The sequence below is a fragment of the Tasmannia lanceolata genome, unplaced genomic scaffold (genome assembly GCF_043159265.1).
Source record: "Tasmannia lanceolata isolate RefF3 unplaced genomic scaffold, GAP_Taslan_0.1 ptg000037l, whole genome shotgun sequence".
Classification (NCBI taxonomy): domain Eukaryota; kingdom Viridiplantae; phylum Streptophyta; class Magnoliopsida; order Canellales; family Winteraceae; genus Tasmannia; species Tasmannia lanceolata.
In genome coordinates, this window is record NW_027518714.1 from 59378564 (window position 1) to 59401308 (window position 22745).

Here is a 22745-nt window from a genome sequence, read left to right on the forward strand (position 1 = left end):
GATTTTTTACTGTCCGAATTTTGATAAAACAACAAAATAACACAACAATAACACCGTAAATTCATATAGTATTGTCCGAATTTTGTTCTTTAGTTTTATTTTCTATAATTGAAATATTTTCGTTTTCCAACATTTTCTCGATATAAACCCGGAAATAAAAAAAAAAATATCCCGAGAATACGGCGAAGTCATGAAAAAATAGATCAAAGGAAATCCTAAGTAGCACCTATACTATTACATAATATGATGACACGGGTTATGGCTAAGTCGTGAAAAAACTTTCTGCACATCCAAACATGCCCTTAAAGTCTGTTAATAGACCCTAATATGACACTTCACCACAAGACACAGGCAGATATTCGCTTCACTGAAAGTCATCAAAATTTGTTTCTGCTTGCTATTTCAAGCTGTTAAGGATGACAAACAAGACTGACTAACACATCGGAGACTTGGTCTTATTTACATCAACATAAGGAAAAGTGTTGAGGTGGTGCTAAGGATGACATGACAAGATGATTTTGCACAGTGAAAATATTGGATGTACCAAAGCCATCATAAAGATGTGGAGATCTAAACAATGAGAATTTTGGGAGTATTTCAGTAGAGGAAATATCTGAACATTTGAGACAGACTCAAGCAGCCACCAAGCCTGTAATTGGATATGAAAGAAAACCCAAGAATTTTGGAAATATTTCAATAGAGGAATAAGGAGATGAACACACATTCCCATAAATCAGTATTGTTTTTTCTATTCATACCGATTAAGTATGGATCAAACCCTCAACTCAAGCTTGTGACTTGTGACCTATGTCACAAATATCTCGGATATTTTCAAAATATAGCGTTTTTATCGCGAGATTTTGGTAAAACGACAAAATCCCGAAATAATCCCGAGATTTAAAAAATATAGCAATATTTTCATTTTTATCATAAAATATCCCGATATTTTTACGATATTTTTATTTTTTTATTTTTTTCTTAAATTTAATATTTTTATACATTTTTTAATAATTTTATTTTTACCGTTTATTTCCCGATATAAACCTGAAAAAATTAATATATCCTGAGATTTTCCCTTGCCGAGAAATTCCCGAGAATGACATTTGTGGCATAGCTTGTGACACATGGCGGCATGATTGAACTATATTCACAGCAATAATGCTTTTGCTTTGTTGTTCAAATACGCTAAATGATGTCATAATGAACTGACATTACCAAGAGCATGTACCCATTGGTGTCCAAACCAATATAGTCAATGATATTCTTCTCGAAGCCAGAAGAAATCGCATTACCTCATTGAAGACACATGGCATGAGATCAGAAGTTTTATTGATTTTAAGGCCGGAGTAGAAAAGATAACCCTTATATGCTCATCATTCCAACCAACAAATATGCATGTGACAGCCATTAGAGAAAACCTCTTACGCCGAGAGATTAATGAAAAGTGTGGTTTATATGAAAGGCTTCTTCTATCCAAAGATGTTGAGGGGCCTCTAAGTGGAACATCAAAGAGACTAGGCCCCAGTGATACACCTATGTTTATGATCGGCCACTTCATTCTAAGATGGCATTTGGGGGCAACAAAACTGTTGTAAAATATTTTTTGAAAGACAAAAGTCTGGAAAGGCCTAGGAGGTGTGCTCACCTCTGCCATCAGTCCTCAAGTGTTTAATATGAGTGTCATGGTGCTCATTGACATAAGGTATTAAAATAACAGAAAAATTGATAGAATATCTCATTTCTATTTTGAAGAGAAAATCAAACTATAACGAAAGAAATCATCAATGAAGATACATAAAAATGTGATATATAAAGAGATGAGGGGGCAGGCCCCCTCAGATCAAAGTGCACAAGTTCGATGTTCGAAAATATTATAAGAATGAAATGGAAGTTAGCATGCTTCCATTGTTTACAACTATCACATAAATGATACTTGGGAAGCTAATTACAAGAGACACAAATGGGAGACTGACATTAAAAGGTGTTAAAACTATGATTGTTTGTGTGAACCAAACGATGGTGTCACATTCACAGTGATGGAGATGACTCAGAGTAAGAGAAGGCTTCAACACGAGTCAACACGAGTACATAATCACGAGGATTTGAAAACAGAAGGCATGGTTATCTGAGAAATGCAGTATATCTATTATGTATAAATATTTATATAAATTACATGTAAAATTTGATATGTCCTAAATTATCAGACACGCATGACAGTGCATGTCACATAGTTATATTAGGTGTTCAATGTTTCTAAACCATTATGGATGGTTGTCTTACTTATGTGATGGTTTTTAAGTGTGTATTTGTACTTATTCAAGCATTTCCTAAATAAATTCTATCATTTGCATATGTTTGCGTGATTTTACAGGATTTCCACCGAAATTTCCAACAGAAACCAAAATGTTTCTGCTTCCCTGCCGAAATTTAAAACCTTGATGATGCTAGATGAACCAAAATAAGGGACTAAGAATGACAAGGTACCTCTGTCATTTGTCAGACAATAAGTGGAACTCGTAGCAACACATGCAGATTCAGATGCTGTGTCGAGATATATATCTCACATATGATGTGCAAGTCTGAGGAAACTATTGGTAGTCAAAGTTGTATTGAGGGTAGCATCCACAAGAATGTGGTTCCTACGTCCACAAATTTGCCAGCTCGCAGGAGATGAATTTCTGACATGATACACAGTAACAAATCCAGGTGCCTCGAGGAAACTCAGGCTCAGCAGCTAAGCAGAGAAGTGTGGTGGGTTACAGACCGTGCTAAGGCCCACCGTATGTTGGATGAGTAAGATATTGTCCAAGTCGGGGATGGAAAAACCCCTGATTTTGATAATTGAGATTTCCACAACCTCTGCCTTGTTCATGGCCATGACATGGGCTCTCCCAAGATCATGAAATGCGGATGAACCCACATAGTATAGATCCCTAAAGGTGTCCTAATAGTAGTATAAGAAGTAGAATACTCAACAGATGCCTTTGAAGAGGCAAGGAGGTCATCACAATGAAAGGAAGTAATACTGGAAGGTTATCCCATAACACACCCACATATACTGCTACTCTATACACCCCTTTACTCACCAACCACTCACACAGAGTCACAAACATACAAAATCAGATTTCAAGCTTTTGTAGGTCCTTGTATCTATATGGTGACATTGTGCAACTGTATGTTGCAAGTTTCTTTTCTAAAGATTACCAATATGTTGATGAGAATGAACTCATTTCTCCTGTACAGGCTAACAGATTAAAATAACCACTTCCCTTTCCATGAAGAATTCCGAAATTGGTCCAGTCAAATTTCCACTCTGTCACTTTCATTTTTTTCATCCTCTGAGTTCAACTCACCTCGAGAGATGATATTCATGAAAGTCTTCCTGGCCCGGCCTACAGCATTAGAAGTTTTTCTCGCAGCACCGGCAACTACTGGTTGCAAAGAAATGGTTGGCAAGCACGCTCGTTCATTTATCATTGCTGATATACACACGATTACATAATCAGTTCAACTAAAAGAAACAAAAGAAAATCCGAAAGAAACATCATAGGGAGAAACAAATATATGCAAACATACACATGGTGTGATGCCGAGCTAGGGTGCCAATCTGTCGGATTCCAGCTTCTGCTGCTTGCACAGTTTGTGCCGATTTGCGAACCCCATCAGCTACCTCTTGGCTTTGTCACACATAAAGATCATATCAGATTCAAAATCTCAAAAATACTAAAATAATGGTGGTTTTAGTAGTAGCTAATCAAAGGGAGAAAAGAAACAGTCTTCGCTGAACCTCTCACAAAATGGATTGGAGCATGCATAGCTAATCAATATCAGGCTCTTCATTACATGTCTCAGTTCTCCTAGTAGACAAAAACGAATAAATATAGCTTCTACGGTTTATGTGGCTGTAAATTAAATCATGTTTTCTACTAATATAGGCAAAAACTTGTGAGATTAATTGTATCTAAGAAAGTCATGAATATACCATCCACTGCTAGAGACCATATAGATTGTCTAAAGTTCATTGATGCACCAAGTAGCACATGGAGATCGGGGTTATCATATCCCGAGTTTCAATCTTCTCAGATGGACTATGTATAGACTCACATCTATGTTATAGAAAGGCAGCATTATTTGCTAATGCAGCAGTAACTAACTTTCAGGGACAAGTTCTCCGTTTAAAAGGACATATTTAGCAAAAAAATATTATGCCATGAATTTCAGGTCCTAAAATACAGCTATAAGGAGGATTTTTTTTGAATAGTGGCTATAAGCATGAATTAAGGATTCCCAAACCCTGGTTTAATAGCCTCTGAGATTCCAATCATCAGTATTTTTCAAAATGCAATGCACTGAAGGGAAAGAACCCAACATGCACGCACGCGCGTGACATTTTTTTAACTAAAATACGTTGGGTGCGGCACAGAAGTATTATATTATGCAATTATGAGTTTGTTATTCTTTCCAGATCTATCTCTTTAAAATGCTGGGATGGCAACACAGTATATGCAACCAGACAAGTTAATGACTGCTTAGAATTTCCATAATACATGTCCCAGCCAATAAAATACATTTCAAAATAAGCATTCAATACATTACCTCAAATCATTCAATTCTAGAGTAAGATCACTGATTTCCATGCCTGAAAGTCTGATTGCGGCCATTGTACTGGGAAGCTCCTCACGAGTAGTATCGGCCAGCTTAGAAAGAGAAATTGCAGCTCTCCCCATTGCCTACAGATTATAAAGAAATTAAGATGTAAAGTTCTGATATGCCATGCCTTAACCATGAAAAATTATGCACGATATGCTAAAATGATTTTACAGAACATGCTAGAAAATATATTTCCCTGGTTATGAAAACGCTACAAATATATCTCAATAAATTCACGAGATTAAAAAATCTACCTACATTTTAGTGTTAAACTATCAATCCTCGAGGATGCATTAAAAAGATAATTGAGTAGGCTGCAGATAACTTACGTGCAGAGTTGGAACAGCCACAACCACCAAGCTGGTAAATGCTATAGAGGTCTGCATACAAAGGAATAATTTCTAATATCAGCATTAGTAAAAAAGTCTCAAACATAATTCTTAAAACAAATGAAGCATGGACTTCAGAAAATATGGAAGAAAAATACTTTATTGTAGTTTCCTACTCATGGAATCCAAGTAATACATGCACTGCTACAAAGCATGAACAGATTTCCCAGTAACACATATTTTTTTAATGGTACCTGATATCATTGAAAAAGACCGAGATGGTCAAAATACAAGGTGTTGGACCCGAAATTTTACAGAAAAGGCATAATAGTAAAATTCCTTATTAAAAAAAAGGAAAATAAAAAAGGAAAAGAGTGGTTACGCGAGAATCACCCACTTTAAAAAAGAAGTTACGTAACTTCCCATAAAAGAGAGAAGTTGAAATCGTGGAACCCAAAGATATGGGTGAGGTGGCATTCTCAACGACTCCTAAAAAAAAGAAAGTGGAGATAGTGAATGAAAGATAAGGGGTGAGGTGGCGGTTGTCAACCACTCCAAGGAACCTCTATAAATAGGAAGAAATATCGTTTGAAAAGGGGGGGATCGAATCCTGGCGAGAAAAAGCAACGCAAAGGAGATCGAATATTTATGAAAGAAAGGCGACGTGAAGAAAAAATGAAGGTGAGAAAAAAAAGGTGAGAAGAGATTACGGGCTAACGGTGCTTTCCTTCTTTTTTTTCTTTCTTTTCTTTGCAGGCTTTTCCTAAAAGGTACCAGAAAAGAGATAAGAAGAAGACCTTTCTCCTTAGGGAGAAGGAGAAAGAGGAAAATCCCTTTAGAGAATCTCTTTCTAAAAGTCCCTTTAGGATATCTTCCCAGAGACTCCCTAAAGGTCCCTTTAGGATCTCTTCCCATAAACTCCCTAAAGGGAGAAGACCCTTCTCCTCCAAGAGAAGGATGATAAAGATGAAGGCTCCAAAAAAAAAAGACGGAGGATATCCCTTTAGAGAATCTCTCTCTCTAAAGGTCAGGATCTCTTCCCAGAGACTCCCTAAAGGGAGAAGACCTTTCTCCTCCAGGAGGAAGATGACAAAGATAACATTTTCCCACAAAATTAATTATAAAGGATCTGTTCACAAAAATCAGATCTTCAAAAATCCCTTTTTCTGGAGGACAATTAACAAAAGTTGTATTTAGATAGGGAACCTCTTGATGGATAATCAGAGGTGTTTTCTTCTTCAAGAAATGTAATTAACGGCCAATAGAGCTGGAAGTGTACGATCCTTACCAAAATTAATTAAACCTCTTCTCGCGAGAGGGAAATTTGATCCCAATTTATTTTACATGTGTGATTTCCATTTTCATGCATGTGAAATTTGTTGCGAACACAAGGTAATCTGAAAGTAAGAGTTTAAAATACAGAAAATAAAGATAAAATAAATTATCAAGGAGGCATAAAATCAAAAAGCTTTAAATCCTCCTTCTCAACTCCTTTAGCAAGCCTATCGGCCACTCCATTAGCGGATTGTCTCACATGATGAAAGACAATTGATGAAGCCCCTACCCAATCTTGTATCTCATTAAAATATCTAGCGAATCTCCAAGGATAAGGGTGGAGGCCTCTAAGCCCACGAATCACATTCAAGGAATCCCCTTCAGTTATCATTTTATCAACGCTGTTTTTATCTAGCAATTTAAAGCCTAGATGTACCGCCCGAACCTCTGCTTCATTTGAATCTGCTACTCCGATGGGACCTGCGAATGCCCAAATCACTTATCCTGATTCATTTAACACATTGTTTTCCATTCAACAAGTATGGGATTTTCCTGTTTTGTGATAACAATATGATGCGTATTGTCATGAACAAATATCTAAAATAGGATCCAAATTTCCCAAATAAAATTAACAGAGTACAACATGTTTTACTATATCAATTAGGAACAATGTGAAAAATGCTATGATTTATGGACACGGTTTTGTGTGTCAAGTGTCAACACAGATACGAGGTGTCCAACAGAGCAGCCCCTAAAATTCTAGAAACAGGGACACACATATGCATACTTAAATATAAAATTACTGATCACAAATTAAATTTGCAACAAAGTAAATATGATATTCATTTAACAAATTAATAAATCTTAGGATTAAGCAACTCTAAGTCTCAAAGAAATGTGAGATAATCAAATAATAGCGCATTCATCAATCCAATCTAGTTATTTTTAGTCTCCAATATGCCCTGAAAAAGAAAAGACCAGTAGGATACATTGAATATAATATTGGAATAAATGTTTGTTTAGTTTTTTAGGTTTAGGGGAGGGGGATAACGATAAGTATTAGTTAGTTGAGGTATTCTAAACTAAAGGGCGCCCCTGTAGAAATGGTGTGAAAAAGTGCCCCAATTGGCTGCAAGGGGCGGTTATGCATTTAATGCACTTTGGATTTCAGCCATTATAAATGCAAACCACCCCTTGCAGCCAATTGGGGCGCCCTTTCACCCTATTTCTGCAAGGGCGCCCTTCAATTTAGAAAACCTCTAGTTAATAAAGAGTTAATAATAAAAGAGGAGTTCCAATTTTTATCAGCACAGTTCAAAAAATTTAAAAAAAAAACACATCTGATTCTGCTGATTAAGCAATTGAACGGCCAAAATATTGCAATTTTCAAATTTTACTATTAGTAAGTGACAGACAAAATGAAAAATTTGATGGAAACAACACTGAATTGTGCTAATTTTGAGGTGATAATAATAAATTTACTCATAACAAAAACCGAAACAAAAACGGAGAAAATTTAAAAATAAAAAATAAAAAATCATACTGTGCAAGCGACAAAGGCCAAGAGAAAGAACGCTTGATCACCCAAGCTCATTTTGGATGCTTGCAAATAGGACGGAATTCTAGGGTTTCCGATTTCCACATTCAATCTACCCTCGGCTTCCAAGTCTCGATTCGTAAACTCGGCATCAAATTGTTTCTCAGTTCCTTTCAAGCAGAATCCGATCAAAGAAGATGACCTAGATCGAGAACTCGCCGAGAAATTTCGATCGGAAGTCGATATTCTGAGAAACCCTAGGGAGATCTGAAGTGGGTTTTTCTTGTTTTGTCTGTATGGATTGGGATTGGGTGCTTTGGGGGAGAGAGCAGAGATTAGAGAGGATGGCATTTTCGTAATTTGGGAAGAGGAAGAGGGAGTTTTTGGGAAGTATTGAATCTGTGTGGGATGGGAATTTGAGAGAGCAGGAAGGTGGTGAGAGAGGTGATGCTAACGTGCGCATGGGGGTTTGATTGGGAAGAAGTGATGTTTCTCGGATTGAGGAACATCTATCTGTGTTGAGGCGGAGGTTGGTCGGTGAGGAAGGAATGATCCACTGCGATCATTACAATGAGGTGGTGCCTATATCAAAAATGGACAGGGCCAATCGGTACACATTTGGGGCTTCATTCTCATTGGACAATCGAGACCGTCTGATTGAGTTTTCAAATCGGATCCTAAGTAGACCTCGTGCTAATAGACCTCGTGCTAATAGCTAATAGACCTCGTGCTATTAGCATATGACTCAAATACCCTTTTTCAAGGGTGAAAATTTCTCTACCGACAAGGGGGACAGGGATGGTCTAACACAAGATAGAGCATAAGAGGATTCAACAATAGGCAGAACAGTAAAAAAACACAGAGAAACTAAAGAAAGGGTCATGACTCATGATGGAAGGAAATCAGACTGCTCCAGAGACTCCAAAACCCCCTCCCTAGTAAGCCGAATTACCTCATTGGCAGATCTCCTAACACGCCGAAAGGCAATACCCGAAAGCCGATTTGTCAAAAAGGTGAGCAAAATGCTAGGGACAAGGATGGGAGTGGCTCAACCAACGGATGACATTGAGTGAATCCCCTTCAACCACCACATTATCCAAAATTAGAACTATCCAAGAGCTTGATACTCTGATGGACAGCACGAGCCTCCACCTCTCTAGAGTCTGCAACCCCCTATGGATCTTGCAAAAGCCCAAATCACAATACCTCCGTCATCTCTTAGTACTCCCCCAATCCCTGCTGGCTCCATACTGCCAAGGCTAGAATCATCAAAATTCAGCTTGAGGAAAGGGTCCCAATGCTGAGAGATCAAGGCTTTTGGCTCCGAGCTATTACAAACCTCCCTCCACCTGTTCCATAAATCAAACGAGGACACAAATCTGATACTTGGGATAGTCATTACCTATGAGATAATCAAAGCTATCATCTTGAAGAAGAAGTATGATGAGCTCCTAGAACGTCCTTTGAACACCCTAGCATTTCTTTCTTTCCAAGACACCCGAATGATTGCTACATTCCAAAGAATTTTACCTTTCCCTTTCCAATGACCCGACTATCACCCCTGCACAACACCCTCGAGTGTTCCTAGGAAGACCAAGGAAATACCGAATCTACTCAAAATATCACTCCATACCTCCCGAGCTATTTTGCAATGTAAGAATAAGTGGTCTACAAACTCCCAGCCTCAATGCACTTACGACAGCGATCAACATTTAACCTTTCCCTCTCTCAGAGGAAATCCACCGTTTGGATCCGGTTTAGAAGGGCGGCCTAACCCTTCTAATCATTTTCCTAAAATACCCTTAAAATCATACTTAATGTTATAAAAAATTACACTATTTGCAGAAAATTAAGGATCAAAGTCATCAAGGCTTTGATAATGAGATCACAACAACAACAAGAAGTAAAACCCACAAGAAAAATCTCACAAGAGACAAAATACCGAAGGCGTGAGAGATCTTCTCTTTGAATAAACTATTCCAAAAACAAAAAGGGTACACCGTACACTTCTCTGACGTTTTCTGCTTTTCACTCACTCTTTTTAAATCACGTTCTCACAACTCTCTGTCCACAAATAAGCTTTCTCTCTCTACTTCACTTCACTTCACTTCACTTCACTTCACATACACACGGTTTTGCACAGTCTTCTTAATAAACATAAAATAAGTGTCCTAAAAGAACTCTAATCAGCCTAACTCACTAGGACTTTAAACACCACTACTATTCTTTTTAAGAGAACTCAGCAAACTCAAAATCCTAACAACCTAGGACTCCCTCTTTATCAAACCCAAACCACTAGATAGGATTAACATCCATATGTGTGCGGACGTTTTCCTTTTCTCTTTCACTTTGACCCTAACAAATTAACAACTCAAACATATTATAGCTCTAGTCTTCAAGATTCCTAGTTTAATTAGGATTCAACTACAAAATTGACCCACATCCGCGCATGTGAGCCCGCATAACATCGCACCGCGTCGAGCCGGCCCGTCTCCTCCCTCACACATGTGGAGTCCGCGATGACTCTCAAGAGTATTTTCGTAAAATAATATGATAAAATTGGATTTAGGATTGTCCCACGGGCTTTTTTAAAAAAATTTCGGATCCTATGATAGGGTCCTGAAATGTGTCCATGGATCCTGGTAATGTGTCTAGATCTTGTCCCTATAAGTATGGATTTGGATGGTCCATTGACACCCATAAGCCCTATTAAAACTTAAGTTGGGATTCGGATGGTCCATTTAAGTATAAATCTCATCTCACAAAAAAAGGAGGGAGAATACTTATTTAAGTGGAATTAATCTCAGCCATTCACCTAAAAGTGAAAGGCTGATTTTTCGTCGCAACAGATGTAAAACCACGTCTGTATTCGAGAGAATTTATATGATGGGTGGCCGTGAAAACACGTGAAGTCTAAAAAAGTAGGTACGGCCTACATTTTTTTATGATCCAAACCGTTCATCTGTTTGGGCACAACGTAAATAGGTTGTGCCCCCAAAATCATTTCCATAGGATGATCCTAACCCTCCGATCTGAACCGATCCGAATATGGAGATTTCCAAAAATCATGTATGGAATCTTCTAAGATTGGAGGGTTAGGAACATCCTATGGAAATGTTTTTTTAGGGCACAGCCTATTTACATTGTGCTCAAACAGATGAACGGTTTGGATCATCAAAAAAAGTGGGCCGCACCTACTTTTTTCGGACTTCACGTGTTTTCACGGCCCCCATCATATAAATTCTCCTAGATTCCATATATCCTTTCTTTCTCTTTCTCCCCACGAACCCTAGCTCTCCCCTAGTATCATCTTACCAGGTATGATCTCCTCATATTCGATCGGATTTTTGTTCTCAATCTTCCTCTTATTTGATTTCCGCTAGTTTTTTTTGTCGATTTTTACATATTTTCTTTCTTTCTGTAGAATGAAAGGCTTGGAACCCTAGGGTTTTGTTATGCGTCAGGATTCCTCTTCTTTATTTCTTTGATTTTTAGTGCGTTAGTTTTGGTTATAGTCTGAAGAATAATAGGCATATACTGTAAATAAGTTTCATTGATTTATTTAGGCCCTGTTTGGATTGCAAGAAAAATATTTCTTATGGAATTTTTTTTTCTTGGGGATTTTTTTTTCTTTCCATGATTTTGAGAATGATATGATTATGGTTAATTTAGGGGGATACCATCATAAATAAAATGCCCATCTAAATAAAAATTGGATTTTGCCTGTTAAAAAGTAGGGAATTTTAGAAGTATTTTTCCTTTCCTAACTTTTCCACAAAATAGGGTCGTTTACGTTTAGAAATCTAGAGCACTTTTTTTTTTTGTAGCTGATCTTGAATTTCATGTTAAGGGTTTTGAGGCTGCGAAATTGAGAACAAAAACGTGTATAAATGAGCACGCGAGGGTCGAAGCGACCTCTAAAAGGGTATGTGAGGGATCATCGGCGAAGGAAGAGGGTACTCGATGTGGACCTCAACGACACCCCTTTGGGTGAAAACAGGGCTCAGGAGGCTGCCACCAACCCTCATGGTGATTCTGTGGTTGAACAAATAAGTGGACAAGGGCCTTCACCACCCACATTGGGTGGTGGGATTGGTACTGTGCCGATTGATGTTGAGGCAATAGATGACGACGAGGTTGTGATCTCCTCCCCGAGAAGATTCTTCGAGGTACATTTGATTTGTGCTTTCTCTCAAGTTTATGTGTTTAGTCTATTGTGATGTTTGTTTTTAAACTTATTATGCCGTTGCTTATGTTGGATTAATTAGCCAATATGGATTTTATCTTTTATGGTCGAGTCTTGATTAAATTTGAGTTTTTTGTTCTTTTTGTATTGTCTTTATGGAGACATTTACTTGATTTTATCCATTCCTCTCATTTGTTTTTTGGATGGTTTTTTTTATTCTATAGGCTAGGAATCGGTCCAGAAGGAATCCTGTGGTGACTAGAAGGAATCCTGTGGCGACTGTAGAACTTGACGAAGATTCTGATATTCATCAAGGCCGATCAGGTTTTTGTTTTTCCGATAACTTGGTACTGATAAATCTTCCAGCATGTTGACAGCTTCCTACTTTCAATGCCCCTATTTGATTTGTTTTAATGTGTCAGTGTTGTTCATATGGAAGTTGTGCTCGAATGGTTTACTTTTATCAATATTTTTTAATTTAAGCATTGCATACTTTTGGTCATTCCACTGTTAAATGGTTTGGAAAACGTGATTAGTTTGGCTTATTCAAAGGTTGGATTTATCTCACCAGAAATCCTACAACTCCGTTTGAATTTACTCTGACCATCCCTTTATACTTTATCTCCTTATATATTTGGTAGTTTGAGGACCTCAACTAGAATTTTGTACGGTTTTCCATATTAGATTTTTGTATACCATTTTTTCCTATTTGCCACATACTACTATTGATGCCAAACTTTTCTTAAGTTCTGCAAAGAAAGAAATAAATAGCCCTCTAAGAGGTTTTCGTTCTAGTGGTCTCACTCATACATGTATGAATCATGCATGTTTTACATGAATATTATTTAGTTATGTAGGTCACATGGAGTGTTCTGAACTCTGATAGACTCATGCATTTATTGGGGGTTTGATCACTTTCTGGATATTCTAGGACTTGATATTTTGATGTTCCTACATAAATGTTTGTTATTGTCACAGGCTTCTCCAATATGCAATATATCTCGCTTCCCTCAATTCGAGGTCTTAACTTCTCCCAATTGAGGTGTATTTTATAAATTCTAGATTCCAGGCAAATTTGTCCAAATAGTTGTTTTGATAGGGCTAGAGTGAAGGTCCTGCCACAATTGGTGGCCAACTGGCCAAGAATACTAAAGGGTATATGCATTTTTTGTTCTTGCCACCTCACTTTTATCCAGAAGATTGATTTTTTACCCAAGATAAAATATTACTAGTTATTCAGTGCAATATGCTAGGTTTCAAAGGTATGATAGTTCTGAAATGACCACCTTGCTTGTAGGATGTGTTATTTCTGTTCTAGCCTGAGGGTTGGGATTTTATAGTGTCCTTGTACTAAGCTAGAAGAAGAACTATCTATGCAATTTGCATCTACACTGCTAAAACCAACATTGTAATCTATCATCAGCTCATTTCATCTATTTGATCAAGTGTCTTTCTTAGTGTCAGGTTTGTCAATGAGGACCAAGGGGACTTTTTGTGGAATGGAGTGGAAAACATATTTTAAATAGTGGTATGTAAAGATGCATATACAAAACTAAGGCGAACAACTCCTGGGGGGGAGAAGGGGGAGTGTAATTATTTCCTTATTAGGAAATAGGAGCTTAATGGAATGTTAATATCTATAATCAACCACTTCTGAGTCTAAATAATGCTTAGATACAATGTTTTTTTTTTTTTTTTGCTTTGATTGGTCAAAGGGTCACTAATCAATTCAAAGAGGATGGATGTCTATTTTGAATGGGACATTTTATGGTTGTTTGAGTCGGGTTGGGGTTGGTCTATAATGTTACTTTTAATCATCTATAATGATTGTTTGAGCCGTTAGTCAATCCCTATGTTTTAGTATTTATTATGCTATATTGGACAAGATTGGTTTCTTTACTAACACTGGAGGAGATTCTTGGCTCTGCTAGTTGGTAAGTTTTCGCTTAGGGGCCGTTTGGATATGCATATTTTAGAATCCTGGATTTCCAATTGTAGTTGGGAGACAAGAGAAGAAAGAGAGCAGCCATCGTTTTCTGATTTCTAGCCCTTCTTTCCGTCATCAAGAGAGCTGGCGATCGTCCCATGTTTCCAGGTTTTAGAAATCACAGGATGCGGGAGAGATTTTTAAAACCTGATTTTCTTGCTTAAAATCCAAGAAACTCTGCCAGGACAGCACACAGCAGCTTGATCATGAACTTTACACTGTTTTCAAACTAAAAACCTGGATTCTAAAATCCGCGCAAAATCAGGTTTTTAAAATCTCTCCCGCATCCTGTGATTTCTAAAACCTGGAAATATGGGAGGATCTGCTACTCTCGTGCTGATGGAAAGAAGGGAGAGAAGTAAAAAATGAGTAAAAATGACGGCTGGTCCTCTTCTTCTCTTGTCTCTTAGCTACAATTTTGAAGAAATCCTAGATTCTAAAATCCGCGTATCCAAACGGCCCCTTAGTGTTCTAATGTGAGACGTTTTATCTGATCCGGTCACTTCTTTTGCCTATAGAGAAGACTTTGTCCCTTGTTCATCTCTTTTCTATTTTTAATGCTTTGCAAAGTTTTATTATCTACATTCTAATATCTTGTTTTTATGGACCCAGCTGACACCTCTTGTGTTGTACAGGTGCTGTTGTAGAGGAACCAGCAACGAGACTAACTCTCAATAGCTGTAATAATCACAAAAGAAATTCATCAAACGGAACTATTATCAATTGTGAGCTTTATATAAATTTGGAAGGCAGTCACAGTACCAAGGTAATAATTATTTTTTAATTCATTGCTTGACTATGGATGCTGCTATACTTAAGACAATATAATTTGGATCACCTTATTCGCTCTTTTGCTTTCTCTCATTATTTATAGCACCTGGAAACTGTGCTGATTTTAATCAGCTGCTGCTAATATTGTCTGGAATGATACTGCTTTTGTGTTGCATTGATCATTTGGATAGTAGATCTGATTTACATACATTTTGTTTCTTGTGTATCTCTTTATGTTCATTAAAGTTCTATATTACTTTTTTTTTAGTAGTTTACATAGTGTACTTGGTTCTTTTTTGGAGAGCTGAAAATATGGTGCCTTTTGAAAACGTGCCGAAGGAGGATTCATTTGGTTTGCTGGACATGGGTTTATTATGTGGTGCTTTTGCTCCCAAACTAGAAGTGTGGTTGTGAGAGTGTTCTATTTGAAAGTGATATATGAAAGTTTTTGCCAGAAGATTAGTTTTACGTGTCTGAGAGTGTTCTATTGTTGGAACTTGTTTTGCTCTTATGAAGGGCGGAAACTGGAAAGATGTTGGGAAAAAGCCAATGGTGGGAATGTAAATTAGATTAACTAAAGATAATCTTATTTGCAAATGACTAATTTTGCCGATGTCCAAAGAGGCTGTAATATGTGATGATGGGTTTTTATGGTTTCAGCTTGGGAAAGATTAAGTTTAAACTAGTGGATGAGATGCATTCTACGAACTTTTGTATTGGTAGGCACACATCTCTATATTGTACACTTGTCTAATTAGCTAGGCTACCAACAACCAAATGACTTTCGCATTAGCAATCTTTATTTTACACATCTAATTAGTTAGGCTAACAACAGCCCATTAAAAGATGTTGAATTAAGTGAAAAGTGACATTCTACAAATAACATTGCAAATATTAATGAATGACATCTATTATAGGGGAGTGATAGATCGACCCCCATATATCTTAAATCGACCCCCTATGTGTCTTTCTCTCTCCTATCTCTCTCTCTCTCTCTAACCCAGAGGAGAGAGAAAGACACATAGGGGGTCGATTTGCGATATTTGGGGGTTGATTTATCACTGCCCCTATTATATTTAGATATGTTGGGAATTGGTTTTGAGTTTTGACATAGCTTTAGTCATTTTGCCCCATTTCTGTTCCTATATTTGATTTTTTTAATATTAACATAATTTATTATTAAACCAAAAATTAGGCTTCTACATAGTGAATACATATAGGATGAGATATTCCAAAAAGCATAGCCAACAGAAACCGTCCAAAACTCAATCCCCAGCCCCTAAGACCCCATCCTTACACTGTCTAGACGATAAGAGTTGACAACCTCGATTACTTCTCCCCTCCATTGGCCAGCTTATCTACTTGTTAGTTCACTGACCTCTACCTATGCTGAAAATCCGGATCTATTTTGACGAGCAGATCTCTGATTTTTGTGATAACACCTGCTAATTTCCAAGGATCGATTGCTTAGCTTGATGCCCACACAATGATATTTGAAGTATCACCCTTGATAATTAATAAATCATTCATAACTTCAGCATACCACCTTAGTCCTCAAAGTAGGGGCCCTTGCTTGCTCACCTGGACAAGATTGAAGGAGAGAGGAGAAACTCAAGCTTCTATCCATATTGCTATGGTATAGCACCCCGAAATAAACCCGCTGATACCTGCACAGCAAGGATTACGTTTTGAGCTGTAATACAAACCTAGGGTTCACATGTTACTTCCTGAAGGTTTTGGAGCATAAATAAGTTTTAATTTCAGTAAAACAACAACATGCATTCCAAAATCAGGTCATAATAATCAAATCAGCCAACATTCCTCATCTTCTTCTAACAAGAGATTTTCTTCTTTTCCATCTAAAGCTTGAATCTTTTGTAGCAACTTCTTTTTTAAATTTACGTTCCTCTTCCAAGGTCTTCTTCCATTCTTTGATTCTTATTTTCATGGCTTTCAACTTTCTGCATAAGATGAACATTTTTTTTGAATGGTAGCACCTTTATTTCTTTCTACCACTATTATCTTCTCATCGCAGCCTAGAATTTCACATAGAGCGAGAACTAACTCAATATCTCTTGGCCCTCCTTCCTTTCCTTTCATTTCTAGAAGGATTGGAGACCAATGACTGGAAATGGAGTGCGGCAATACTCTTTGGATGATAAGCAGAAAGATATCCTCCCAATCTTTAGAGATTAGAATTCTGCCTAGCTTGCATTGTAGGATTATTTTGGATAAAATCTTCATGCTCGATGTGGTTCTCCCCATAACTTGCAATCATGAAGTCTGATAATTTTTTTTGAAAAATTAACAATTTTATTTAGAGAAAACAAAACGGAAACCAGAAGGCTATAGGGAGAAGATGTCCCCGTCAGTATTTACAGCAGAACCCTCAAAAACAAGAATCCCCCATCAAAACTGCCCATTCTCTTAGCCCACTTTCAATGGATTTGTCATGCTTAATGTTTGTTCATTTGATGTGCTTTAGCTTTTGTCACTTGACAATCCTATAATCTGTGTGTGTGGCAGAGAAAGAATGATACTGAGCCTAATCACGAAGCTCAAAGCTCGGCGCCCAAGGAGCCGGTCTTCAGTTGTGTAATTTGCATGGGCCCGTTAGTAGAGGAGATGTCTACAACTTGTGGCCACATCTTCTGTAAAGATTGCATCAAGGCTGCCATTAAAGCTCAGAAGAAATGCCCTACTTGCAGGCGCAAGCTTACAATGAACAGCATCCATAGGGTTTTCCTTCCTACCACCAGTTAAGCTTTGGGTTTGGGTTTTTTATCCTTTCATTTTTTTCAGGTCTATAATCTCTTATGATAGGGTGGAAGAAATGTTTTGTTCTTTATATACAATTCTGCAGGAAGCTCAAGTGAGAAATAAGGGGAGATCTATCAACTCTTTATTGTGCAGTAATGGGAGGTGGGAGATCTTGTTCTTTAGCTTTACAATATGTTTTAACTTAATTTAATTTTCAATGAATTTTGATCTGTTCTCTCTGCCGTAATCTAACTGAATTATTTCTCCCAAATGCGGGGAGATGTGGCTGATACAAATGAACGGTTTGGATCAATCAAAGGTGGGACCCATTAACAATTGGCCGAGCCCTAATGGAGCCGTGTCAAATACTACATTAATAATAGCAGTAGACCAATGGACAAAAGCTTCATTAATTACATTAGATTGTTAGGATTGTTTGATAAACAGAGTTTTTATATGGTGGCCGACCGTCAAACAACAAGGGTAACAAGGGAAAAAACCCTCCTCTTGATTTTTGATCCAGGTCAAACTCCTTTTTTTTACTTTTACCTTCACTCTTCTATGATAAATGTAAGTTTGGATGATAGCCTATCGACGTGATAAACAGTTGATAGTATCTCACATCATGTGCATTGAATCAAGGCCTGATAATATCAACGGTTTAAATTGCTTAGAAATTATTTTACTTTCGCCCAAAATAGATGCCATGTTACATATTACATTTGCCAATATTTTTCCAAGTGAATATCACACAACAAAGTTGCATGTGATTCCTATAGCCTGTGATCCAACTCTGCTCCCACAACGAAATGACATTTCATCCAGTTAAAATGTGTGACAGAGAGAAAATTTCATTGGAAATTTTTCTCCTTTCCACAATTTAGAGGGAAACGACATGGTTATGGCTTATTTAGAGAGCTATCATCAGAAATTGAATGTCCCTCTAAATAAAACTTGAAACCCAATGGTTCAATTTATTTTTTCACGTGTAACCAATAGAGAAGGAGAAAATTCTAGAAATTTTTTTAACTTTCCGAAGGTTTCAAGAAATATTCTGACCGGGCCGCGTTTTGCAACCCCTCCACTGAAGGGATTCTGTGGCATAAATAGCAGTGAAGAACTAGATTTTACGAATCCAGGCAGGAAATTCTCATTCTCCTGTTTCCGACTATTTCCTCCACTGAAAATAAGAAGCCGTCCCAAACACCCTTAGGCTAGATGGATCAAATGGCTGGGATCATCCGATCAAGGTAAGTCAGAAAGAATTTGGCCGGAATTGTGGTTGTTGGTCCGATCAAGAGGACCCATTTAATCAATGTGGCACGTGGGGCCCAAAAGTGGCTGTTAGGAAAGAGCCTAACAGCCATTATTTTTAGGAAAAAGGTAGAATGGAGATTTGGGGACTTGATGTTCTACAAAACAGAACTCTGAAACATGAGAATTTATTTGGGTGATCAGTGATCTAAAACCATTCATTTGTTGGGCCCTGACAGATAGGCTATGCCCAGAAAATCTTCTCCATAGGATCATCCTAACCCTCCGATTCTTGGAGGTTTCTATACTGAGCTGTCCATTTTAAAACCTCCACAGATTGGACCGACAAATGAATGGTTAGGATCACCAAAATAATGTGGGCCACACTATATTTTTGGGCTGCACGTGCATGCACGGCCGTCGTCCATGTAATTTATCCTGAAACAAAAGCAAAAAACTGGATACAGTAAAATCATGGTCCTGTGCTAATGCAGTTTTAGAGACCCCTTCCACCCACAAACTTCCCCATAATTCTTTCTTTAAGTGCACAATTCTTTCGCCAATTCACAAAAATCTCCCACATGAAGGAGAAGCTAAGCATAGCTCCAAGTTACAGTTCCTCACAAACCAAAATCAACTTGTAAAAGAAATTCACATAGAAATTATGTAAAGCATTCAGAATTCAAATTTTCTAATCAGTTTCAACATTAGAAATATGAATGCCATCAAGAGCAATCTCAAAAGATCAAGAAAACAATCACTTTCAACTTAACTTTTAACACCCAAACCACCTTCCCACCCTTTCTTTCTAACCATCTTTAAATCTCACCCCTATATAATCTGGAAAGCATTACAAAAGGGCCACTCTCCTAACCATAAATCCACCCAAAACCCTACCCCCTCCCCATCCACCATCCACCATCCTAAACCAAATTTTTTATTAGACAAACAACTAGAATGACGTGATCCGAAGCTTTATTCTCTATAAGCATTGAGAATTTCGTCGATGAGATGCATGTTTTGACCCATCTCTTCTCCATACATCCCCACGAAAACCCATTCTCCACAAATTTCCATTCTACATGATTATATGCCTTCTACATGTCCCCTTTGCAAATAATTCTTGGTCTCAATCTTTGTAAAATAACACCCTATCTAGGATATGTTTCTCTCCTATAAATGCTCCATCCAACGGAGAAATCACCATCCTCAGTAAATGATGAATTCATCACAATGATCTTGTAAAGGCTGTTGACTAATCTTATCAATAATATTTCCAACCGTGCCATGCAAATAATGGTTCTTTTATTACTTCCCACAACTCTTTCTTTTCTTTTTTTTTTCTTTTTTTGATGACGTAGGATGTCCCCACCCCCTTCGGGAGTAGGACTAGTCCCTACGAATACACGCAACGACCCACTCACCACATGTATCAGGTAAGTCCGGGGCGGGATTCGAACACTCGTCAACAGGGAGCAAACCCATGACTTTATGCCGAAGAGCCAACGCCACAGGAGATCCATCTGATGCAGGTGACTTATTATTTCCATACCAAAAATTGCATGTCAGATCTTGCTCTTTGTCTACTAAGTAAATTGAAACCCACCCACCCCATGAATCTTAGACCCCCACATTTGGTCCCAAGTTTTGAAATATTCATTTTCAGTTTTTCCCTCAATTAACCTAGTTCCTTCTTTGATGCACTAAATGGAATTTAGTTTCTCCTTGTATTTTACCATTCTGTGGAAAGAGGATGTACCCTTAATCCAAGTGGCTCTTTACTTCTATCTCCAACTACATTGCTCTCATCTTATTACTCAGTTCCTCTAATTGACTTCTTGCTTCTGCATTTTTATCAATATAATCAATCTTGGTGAGTAGTGAGTACCCATCCTTTCGACTTTCTTCCAATAAATCAGCCAAACTGCATTCCCATTTTATATTTTTTATACTTTTGTTTCAGGTTTCTCAAATTAAAAGCAAACATAACCTTCTTGGGCCCTTGCACTCGAACCAGGCAATTTTAAATTTAGAAAGGATTGAATCACTTCCTCAACACTTTGAATATAGTTAAAAAGAATTATGGTATAACAATCATCTTGGAAGAGGTTCCTGATAAACTTCCAGATTATGTTCCTCCTACACATTATACACATTATAGGGAAGTGATATTTACGCCCCTTCTGATCACCAGGGACACCCAGCGCCAGCCACCAGTGTATCAATGACTAAAGGGGGGCAATGCACTCAACGTCAGAAGAATCCAGTGGGTTCCCCGTACACTGGCGGTGGGTGTCCCCGGTGATCAAAAGGGGGGTAAATATCACTTCCCACATTATATTATAAAATGATCAAGTCCATATAGGACCTGGTGAAACAGAAATAGAATAACGGTCCAAAGTTTCAAACTTAAACTCAATACAAAACATGCCTAAATAAATTGAAAAGAAGGAAATAAAATATTGTGTTGTCTAAAAGAGAGCCAAAAAAAATATGCAAAACAACAGCTTGCATAAGTTTCAATTTTCGTGGTGGACATAGACCTTTTTTTTTTGGTCTGTGTGTTGGGTTTTTTTTTTTTTTGTTAGTGGGGGGGCTGGGATCGAACCTGAGACCTCAATGTTGAGAAAAGAAGCCTCAGTCATGGAGCTATCAGGCCCAACCCTATAGACCACATATTTTCCCTTCACTTGCTCCAAAACCTTCAAAACAAAGCTATAATGGTTTCAAAACAAGATCAGAAACATTATGATGGAAACAAATCCAAAAAATCACTTATAAATATATTACTTTTTATCCCAAATCGTTTATATTTATTTTGTTTAACCCGAAAATTAACTAGAAACATGGGCCGACACTAACATAATAGGGAATTGCTAGCGTCCATCACAAAGGGCATTTCGAGGGTGGTCTATCGCATGTCAGACCACCCACCCCGTGAATGGAGACAAGAGCTGTTGTCTCTAGACATGCGACAGACTAGCTGCGAAATGCCTTTTGCGATGGACCCTAGCAAATCCCTATAAAAAACCTACTTGCTACGCATACTTGGAGTGCCCAAGGAGTCAAAAGAGTACACAAGGGGGGAAGAAAAAAAACAAGCAAATAACCAAAAATCTTACCTGCTACTGATTCTCAAGAAATCATATCATACCTACCAAAAAATGTAGGAAGATCTCTCCAATACCAAAAAAAAACACTAATTTCTTTCATTTACTAGTACAGTTAGCAAGGTGATACGCAACCTAGTTACCCTTTCTAGATTGATGTGTCATTTTAGGCTTCAAATCAAGGACAAGAGACTGAAGCTCCTGCCAATGGTATCTAATTGACCAAAAAGATGATTCTAGTTAGAAACGATCATGTCAATTATTGTTATAAATTGTTTCTATTTATAAACCACACCTAATTCAACTTTCCTACTCCAACTTAAGCCTCCTCAATTCAAAATAGGAAATCTAGAAGCTTCAAACAACCACACCTCCCAAAACATAGACTTTCCAAAACCCAACAAGAAATATTCTGAAAGTTAAAAAAAAAATCACCAAAATCCATAAAAGCTTCTTTCTTCAAAATTCATCCTTCCCCATTTTTTTTTGTTTAAAAACCTATTAATTTGCGCTGCATTGGGACTATCTCTTTCTGACTTTAGACCAAGTGAAATGTGAACCTTCTAATAACAGATCAATGAATTCAGTTCACCACATGAATCTAAAAACATGTGGAACGTCGATATGCTTCTTCTATTCCTCCCAAAGCTGAATTGATTAGTAATAAGTCTACCACTATACACCGTTGGAGAGACCATCATTTCCTGATAATGTTCACTTCAGACCACAGTCAAGATTTGGCTCTTGGATCATTTGACAAATAAACTCTAATGAACATCCAACTGAAAACTTCCCCCGCAGAATAGAGTATGTGTTTCCTGCAGTGAATTCATGGAGGTACACCTAATTTTCTCTATTTTTACTCTAAAACAGATCCTACCTGTAA

General features: G+C 37.6%; 2 protein-coding genes across 2 annotated transcripts; one reads left to right on the top strand and one right to left on the bottom strand.

Moving 5' to 3' along the window:
* Nucleotides 1-2968: 2968 nt before the first annotated feature.
* Nucleotides 2969-8409, bottom strand: LOC143862464 (uncharacterized). The gene is made up of 5 exons (XM_077373515.1): nucleotides 7798-8409; nucleotides 4980-5030; nucleotides 4597-4730; nucleotides 3577-3677; nucleotides 2969-3479 (listed from the first exon to the last, which is right to left on the bottom strand). Exons 1-5 carry the CDS (start codon nucleotides 8140-8142, stop codon nucleotides 3301-3303), a joined length of 810 nt encoding a protein of 269 aa, XP_077229630.1. The 5' UTR covers nucleotides 8143-8409; the 3' UTR covers nucleotides 2969-3300.
* A 2553-nt stretch (nucleotides 8410-10962) lies between these two features.
* On the top strand, nucleotides 10963-17734 carry LOC143862040 (uncharacterized). Its single transcript, XM_077373033.1, has 5 exons — nucleotides 10963-11109; nucleotides 11642-11960; nucleotides 12202-12301; nucleotides 14600-14730; nucleotides 17262-17734. Exons 2-5 carry the CDS (start codon nucleotides 11682-11684, stop codon nucleotides 17496-17498), a joined length of 747 nt encoding a protein of 248 aa, XP_077229148.1. The 5' UTR covers nucleotides 10963-11109; nucleotides 11642-11681; the 3' UTR covers nucleotides 17499-17734.
* Nucleotides 17735-22745: the final 5011 nt, after the last annotated feature.

Coding starts and splice junctions, on each gene's coding strand:
- LOC143862040 (XM_077373033.1), top strand. CDS start 11,682: ATGAGCACGCGAGGGTCGAAGCGACCTCTAAAAGGGTATGTGAGGGAT. Junction 11,961..12,201: donor CCCCGAGAAGATTCTTCGAG/GTACATTTGATT, acceptor TTTATTCTATAG/GCTAGGAATCGGTCCAGAAG. Junction 12,302..14,599: donor TATTCATCAAGGCCGATCAG/GTTTTTGTTTTT, acceptor TGTGTTGTACAG/GTGCTGTTGTAGAGGAACCA.
- LOC143862464 (XM_077373515.1), bottom strand. CDS start 8,142: ATGCCATCCTCTCTAATCTCTGCTCTCTCCCCCAAAGCACCCAATCCC. Junction 5,031..7,797: donor TGGCCTTTGTCGCTTGCACA/GTATGATTTTTT, acceptor CTTTGTATGCAG/ACCTCTATAGCATTTACCAG. Junction 4,731..4,979: donor TGGCTGTTCCAACTCTGCAC/GTAAGTTATCTG, acceptor TATAATCTGTAG/GCAATGGGGAGAGCTGCAAT.